This window comes from Sorghum bicolor, chromosome 10 (assembly GCF_000003195.3).
Source record: "Sorghum bicolor cultivar BTx623 chromosome 10, Sorghum_bicolor_NCBIv3, whole genome shotgun sequence".
In the NCBI taxonomy this organism is placed as follows: Eukaryota; Viridiplantae; Streptophyta; class Magnoliopsida; order Poales; family Poaceae; genus Sorghum; species Sorghum bicolor.
The window spans coordinates 55,679,420-55,686,093 of NC_012879.2; the positions used below are offsets into that span (position 1 = coordinate 55,679,420).

Below are 6,674 nucleotides of genomic sequence, written 5' to 3' on the forward strand. Positions count from 1 at the left end.
TTGATTTTATGTCATTTTGGTTATCAATGAACTTAGTAGTAAAATTCTATTCATGTAAGTTGAATTTAACAATATGCACTTTAAAGTTAAATTAATTAAATATCTGAATAGAAATCCAAACCCAAGACATCCATCTTGTATTCATGTTTGAAAAATATTTGTATCCATGTTCAAATCCGAATCGAAAAATGTTGAGAACTGGATGCATGTCAGTTTATACATTTTTTTTGGATTGATGTCATTTTTATACTGACGGCAGACGGGCCGTGCAATGCAGCACGAATCAAAAACGTTCATATATGGTTGGATGCATGCATGGGCCCTCATAGGCCGTATCCTTGGGCGGGTACTCATCCGGCAGCCTGTTTTAGCGTACGCCGTGTGGAGGCCCATGCGGCCCACGTGGATTCCTTCCTCGGGTCACGACTCAACCCATTCCCGCAACCGGGCTGCGCGGCCTGTGGCCGGGCGGCATCCGAGACGTTTGACTGGCTCGCAATCCGTTGACCGCGCCGTGCCCAGATCCGTTGCTCCACGTGGCACTTGTTCTCCTCACTCCTCTTCTTGCACGGCACCAAACCAGGTCAGCCGAAGCCGCTGCGCGAGCGAGCCGGTAACTTAACTGGAGCCTCTGCCTGCCCGGTTATTTTATTACTCGCATAAACCACGGGAGTGCTGGCAGGATCCAACAAATGGTGCATCAAGATGTCCGCCGGCCTTGGACGGTTTTGGGAGACCCTGCCAACAGCATCAAGCCAGCCCAAAGCAGGAGCGCTTCTATTTGTTCCCCAGCTCAATTTATCGCTTCCACCACTCTTCCTTCACTCCAAGGCACAACCACGACTCAACTCAAGTGCCCCTCAAGCTAGAGCTATCTATTACGTAGATCAGTGCGCGTGACAAAAACGATCCCGAGCGAGGGAGACACACGCCGGCCAGCCGCCGCCGGTCGAGTTAGTTCGCCGTTGTGCCCTGGCCGGCCACACCGTCTCGTTGGAGAGGTGTCGAGGTGTCGTCGTCCCCGTCCACGGCCGACGTACGTCGTCCGTCCGCGTGCGCATCGTCGTCGCCATGGGCTCGTCGTTGAGCTCCTGCTGCGGTTCCGAGAAGGTCGAGCAAGGGTACGTGTGTGCGAGCGTTACGGTCCTCGATCGATTTCATGTACGATTCATTTCATCTACTTGTTGTCAGGAGGTTTAGTTTCTGCTGTGTGCCTTTTAATTAATTATCAGGTGCGTGAGCTCGTCGCCCATGAGCAGCACGTGGAGGATCTTCAGCTACAAGGAGCTGCACGCCGCCACCAATGGCTTCAGCGAGGAGAACAAGCTCGGCGAGGGCGGCTTCGGCAGCGTCTACTGGGGCAAGACGTCCGACGGCCTCCAGGTAACACCTGACAACAAGCTCATCGTTGAAGGTTGAACTCAGAGCATGCATCCTGCTGTGAACATCAGCACATGACATGACGCACCCCTTTGCATTCATATGCAGATCGCCGTGAAGAAGCTCAAGGCGACCAACAACTCCAAGGCGGAGATGGAGTTCGCGGTGGAGGTGGAGGTGCTGGCCCGGGTGCGCCACCGGAACCTCCTGGGCCTCCGGGGCTACTGCGCGGGCGCCGACCAGCGGATGATCGTCTACGACTACATGCCCAACCTGAGCCTGCTCTCGCACCTCCACGGCCAGTTCGCCGGCGAGGTCCAGCTCGACTGGAAGCGCCGCGTCGCGGTGGCCGTCGGCTCGGCCGAAGGCCTCGTGTACCTCCACCACGAGGCGGCGCCCCACATCATCCACCGGGACATCAAGGCCAGCAACGTGCTGCTGGACTCGGACTTCGCGCCGCTCGTCGCCGACTTCGGCTTCGCCAAGCTCGTCCCCGAGGGGGTCTCGCACATGACCACGCGCGTCAAGGGCACGCTGGGCTACCTGGCGCCGGAGTACGCCATGTGGGGGAAGGTCTCGGGAGCCTGCGACGTCTACAGCTTCGGCATCCTGCTGCTCGAGCTCGTCTCCGGGAGGAAGCCCATCGAGCGCCTGCCGTCCGGGGCGAAGCGCACCATCACCGAGTGGGCGGAGCCGCTCATCGCGCGCGGCCGCCTCGGGGACCTCGTCGACCCGCGCCTCCGGGGCGCGTTCGACGCCGCGCAGCTCGCGCGCGTCGTTGAGTGCGCCGCGCTCTGCGTGCAGGGCGAGCCCGACCGCCGCCCGGACATGCGCACCGTCGTCCGCATCCTGCGCGGAGAGAACGTGGCCGCCGCCGCCGCCGCCGCCGCCGCCGCCACGGTGGGGGCGCGTGGTGGTGGCAAAGGGGAGCAGAAGGTGCCGGTGAGGATCGAGAGCGTCAAGTACGCGGACCGCCTGATGGAGATGGACAAGAGCAGCTCGTACTACGATGAGCCTCAGGACGGGGACGAGGAGGAGGAGGAGGAGGAGGAGGAGGAGGAAGGAGACGACATTGACGACGACGAGGTGGAGGAGTACTCATTGATTGATGACAAAAGTAGCATGAACTTTGGGGCGTTTGGCGCCATGCCAGTGCAGCAGACGATGCAGGACCCCTACGTCAAGAGGTTCTCGGGGAATGCTAATGCTATCAAGATCTAATTTAGTACACTAGCTAGTACGTGAACATTGTATTAGTTTCGTTGGGTGCAAAGTTCTTTGTCTTATTAATAGGTTCGATCGAGTTGGTGCTCTGTTGGATGCTTTTCTGATTTTAGGGGCTTTTCTTTTATGCTAAAATGTTCAATTATGTTCTCCAGACTCCAGTATAGGAGTAATGGAGTGTATTTATGTAGTAATGAGCTAAATGTTCTTCCAATTAAGTTAAGAAACAGAGAACATCATGGTGCAGGCAAGCCGTTGATTGGCGACGCGATGGACAGCGAATTGGCGATCAGGTTTACCTGGTTGGGATGTGAGTGAACATTGTATTAATTTTGTTGGGTGTAAACTTGTCTTAATTGGTTCGAGTGTGGGTGTTCTCATGAATGTTATTTTAGGGACTTTTCTATGTTCTCTAACGTGTATTTCTATATAATGAGCTAAATGTCCTTCCATATGAAGAAACAAACAATACTATGCTGGGGTGCTACTACAAAATTAAAATTGATTTTAGGAGACAACTCAATGGATGTCTTTATATATATATATATATATATATATATATATATATAAAGAGAGACAAGCAACTTTGGAAATCGATTTACACAACCTTTGGAAATAGACCTTATTTTCAGAGGCGAACCACTTAAGAGGCCCGTCTATGTAAATAGGCTTGAACCTCAATCAATTTGTTACTGTAGTCACATATAACAGACTTAGAGTTTCTCAACCATCTCACTCTTCCATCTCCACCGCCACCTCTGTTGATGGTCACTAACTCTGCTCCCTATTCCATACCATCAACTATGTTTTAATTGGGAATGTGAATGACATCCACCATAGTCATAGGGCTTAATTCTAATCAATTTCATAAGTTTTGGTGACTACGTGGATGTACGAATAAAGGTGACTATTGGACATGAACACTTGATCAAATCACATATTTGACCGTCGAAGATCTCATCGAGATACATAGAATGGAATTTTGAATCACTCAATTAGGAGTCTAGACGAGAAAGTTACGCATTTTGGAAGGTCGCGACACGGACCGAGCTGTAAATGGAGAGAGGATCAGGTGACCCAGGTATAAGCTCAATGCCCAGCAACCAAAGTTATTAGTAAATCATAGTAGCAGCAGTGTTAGACTGTTAGGAATGATGATCTGCTTGTTGTTGTTACTGTCTTGCTGTCCCGTTGCGGCTGTACGTAGCTCCCACGTGACACCACTGCTGTTTCTCTCACAACAGTCCTGCTCGGTTATTTCAAAGTAAGCCACACCTTAGGCGTTGAGCCCACATTACTTGATTGGCGGAAGCCCTCGTCCACCACTCCCTGAGTCCCTGCCCTTTGGAATGCAGGAATCTTGTAGGAATCGTATATGAATTTCACAAGAAAAACGTAGGAAATGTGAAAGATTATGAATTTGAGAAGAACTCCATTGTACCTTCTCCACACAGGCACAATGCTAGAATAGACCATCAACACTGCTGAAAGTGCTGTTCCTTTTTTTCACGCAGCTGGAATAGACCATCATTGGCCAGAACACTAGCTGAAAGTGTAGTCTGTTTTTCAGGGGCGAGTCACGATGTAAATAACTCATCTCGATCTCCTCTCCATTCAAAGCAAACCAACACTTGGCATTTTTCCTCAGCTTGGTATATATGCTCCTCCAGGCTACGGTGGTGGTAGCACGCTCATTGCTCTGCAAAGGTGGCCACTCTCATCTTCCCCACCATCAAACATGAGGAGGATGCAAATGGAGATGGAGCTGTGATTATCATCATTAGATGGAGGGGCAGCACCGCAGCACCTTGGCGGCCTTGGCATTACTCGTCTCGTACTCTCGACGGCGTGGTCGTCTCGGCCACGGCAGCAAGCACCCGCACCGTCACCTCCATTGCCTGATGCTTCGCACTCAACTGTTTGAGATGCTGATATCCCGTTGTTCTAGAAAGAACGCAGCTAGCATGTTAAGAGTCATACAATTTTATTTTTCAACTAAATCTATACAAAAAAAATTCCTTAGAGTAACCATGGAGTCTATTTTCATATACAACCATATTTTAGAGTAAATTGGTCAAATTAAGAGAACTTAAATCTAGACTAGAGTTGTTTTTTTACAGAGAGAATGCATGCACCCTAGCCTTCAAATTATATTAAAAAGGGTTCCATGAAACGCATTCCCATCTTGGCATCGGTGTCAAGATGCCAAGATGGGAATAGGCTCTATACATTGAGGTAAGTCTTGAAATCTTAAACCGTTCCAGATCTAGACGACGGAACGGAACCATGTTCCCAACTCCGATTCGGAGCGAATTAAGTTATCAGTTCCGGTTAGGATCGGAATATATTATATCTATCTATCTATCTATCTACTAGGGCAATACATGCCGCAGGTGCAGGTGCCAAACCCAGAACCGTACCTGAAGAATCGGATCGATCCAAGAAGGAGTGACGAACTATGCATCCCGTGCTGCGGTCGGTTGTTCGGCGTGCGGCGTTGGACGCCCGCCGGCGACGATGGTGCGACTGCAACTCCGGGAAGAAAGGAGGAGCGCTTTCAGTGGCTCGGCGCGCCCAGACGCGTGCGCAGCAGGTCCACGGTCCGCCGCCGCCGCCCCCGCGTAGGGTGCTGCCGCCGGACTTCACGACTTGGTGGACCTGCGTCACATTTGGTGTCCTGATCGCTCACATCGGGCTTAAGTTCAAGCCGCCTCCAAAGACTCTCGAGGAAATGTGGTCAGAAGCTGTTTCTTCAGAACAAGCAGCGTCTGCGGCAAACATAGGCTCATCATGTCCATGTCCATGTCCACCTGGTGCTACGTCACCTAGTAGTTGCTGAGATTTGGAGGAAGAGTGTACGACGGTGTGGGTGCAGCCGTGCAGGTGCAAATAAGGGCTAGAGTGTTTTGTGGCCGGACCAACCCTCCTTCTTCTTCTTCTTCTTCTTCTTCTTCTTCTTCTTCTTCTTCTTCTTCTTCTTCTTCTTTAGTAAGGGCCAACCCTTCTTGATATAGTTGTACAAAGAAGAAGAGTACTGATGTCTAGTGTCACTGTGTCTATTATGTCAGTCTAGTACTTTTTCTTGCAGCTTCTCTCTATTTATTTATTTACTTGGACAAATTGGTTAACTTCTAAAATAAAATAATTATCATGGCAGTATATGGTCTAGTTTATCTTCAGGTTCTGGGTTTGGTAAATAGATAACGTTATGGGATGCGTGCTAGTCAAACTTTCTCAATTTGATTAGATTTGTAAAAAATACGTGCAACGTTCCAACTAAATTTATTAAGATAGTAGAGATTCAACGATCTATCTAATAATATTGATTATGTATTATAAATATTATTATTTTATATTTATCCAATATCAGATGTCCAATATCCATGTCACGAAGGTACATGTCAAAAGTTAAGTAATTCTCACAGCTAGAAATCCACAAGTTCATATTTTCACCATCGCATTAGGGAATGAAGCTTACACATACAGTTAGGAATAGAACAAAAAGCCTCCTAAGGACCTGTTCAGTTACCCTGGAATAGGCTAGGAACTAATCCAACTTCATAAAACTTATACAAAATTAGCTAACCGTCTCAACTAGAATCTTTTTAAGGGAAAGGTTTTTTGAGAACCGAACGAGCCCTCTGAACAGATAGATGAATGATCATGCGAATGAGCAATCCAACCAGATAGTTGTCAGGGTGGGTACATAACCTTCACTATCGCTGAAGCAAACCCAGGTCTAAGGAAGAATGGTTCGGTACAATCCATGTGTGCTCGTTCAGTTTGGTCGCCTCGAGCTTGAGCCATCTGCAGAAAGGCCTCGACCTCACTAACATGCTCATCCTTCTGGGTCTCATTGGCGGCAAATCATTGCTTCCACACTTGATATCGAACTCAGTGAAGTATTTCTGTAACACCTCAAGAATCAATTTCGTGTTAGGATCTTCCACACTTCGGCGATGTTGCTGATGACGCATGAAGTGGTTATGGATGCTAGGAAGCTTCAGGATCGAATCCACGCCACAAATCGATCAAGCTTATCGAAATTACGGACTGTCTAAAACAATACG

General features: G+C 49.0%; 1 protein-coding gene and 1 long non-coding RNA gene across 2 annotated transcripts; one reads left to right on the forward strand and one right to left on the reverse strand.

Annotated features, from left to right (window-relative positions):
- LOC8069361 (PTI1-like tyrosine-protein kinase At3g15890) lies at positions 844-2,601 on the forward strand. The gene is made up of 4 exons (XM_021449913.1): positions 844-1,121; positions 1,233-1,383; positions 1,489-2,381; positions 2,502-2,601. Exons 1-4 carry the CDS (start codon positions 1,072-1,074, stop codon positions 2,599-2,601), a joined length of 1,194 nt encoding a protein of 397 aa, XP_021305588.1. The 5' UTR covers positions 844-1,071.
- On the reverse strand, positions 4,087-5,681 carry LOC110431413. The gene is made up of 2 exons (XR_002448907.1): positions 5,025-5,681; positions 4,087-4,548 (listed from the first exon to the last, which is right to left on the reverse strand). It is a non-coding gene; the product is annotated as an uncharacterized LOC110431413 (long non-coding RNA).

Coding starts and splice junctions, on each gene's coding strand:
- LOC8069361 (XM_021449913.1), top strand. CDS start 1,072: ATGGGCTCGTCGTTGAGCTCCTGCTGCGGTTCCGAGAAGGTCGAGCAA. Junction 1,122..1,232: donor TCCGAGAAGGTCGAGCAAGG/GTACGTGTGTGC, acceptor ATTAATTATCAG/GTGCGTGAGCTCGTCGCCCA. Junction 1,384..1,488: donor AGACGTCCGACGGCCTCCAG/GTAACACCTGAC, acceptor ATTCATATGCAG/ATCGCCGTGAAGAAGCTCAA.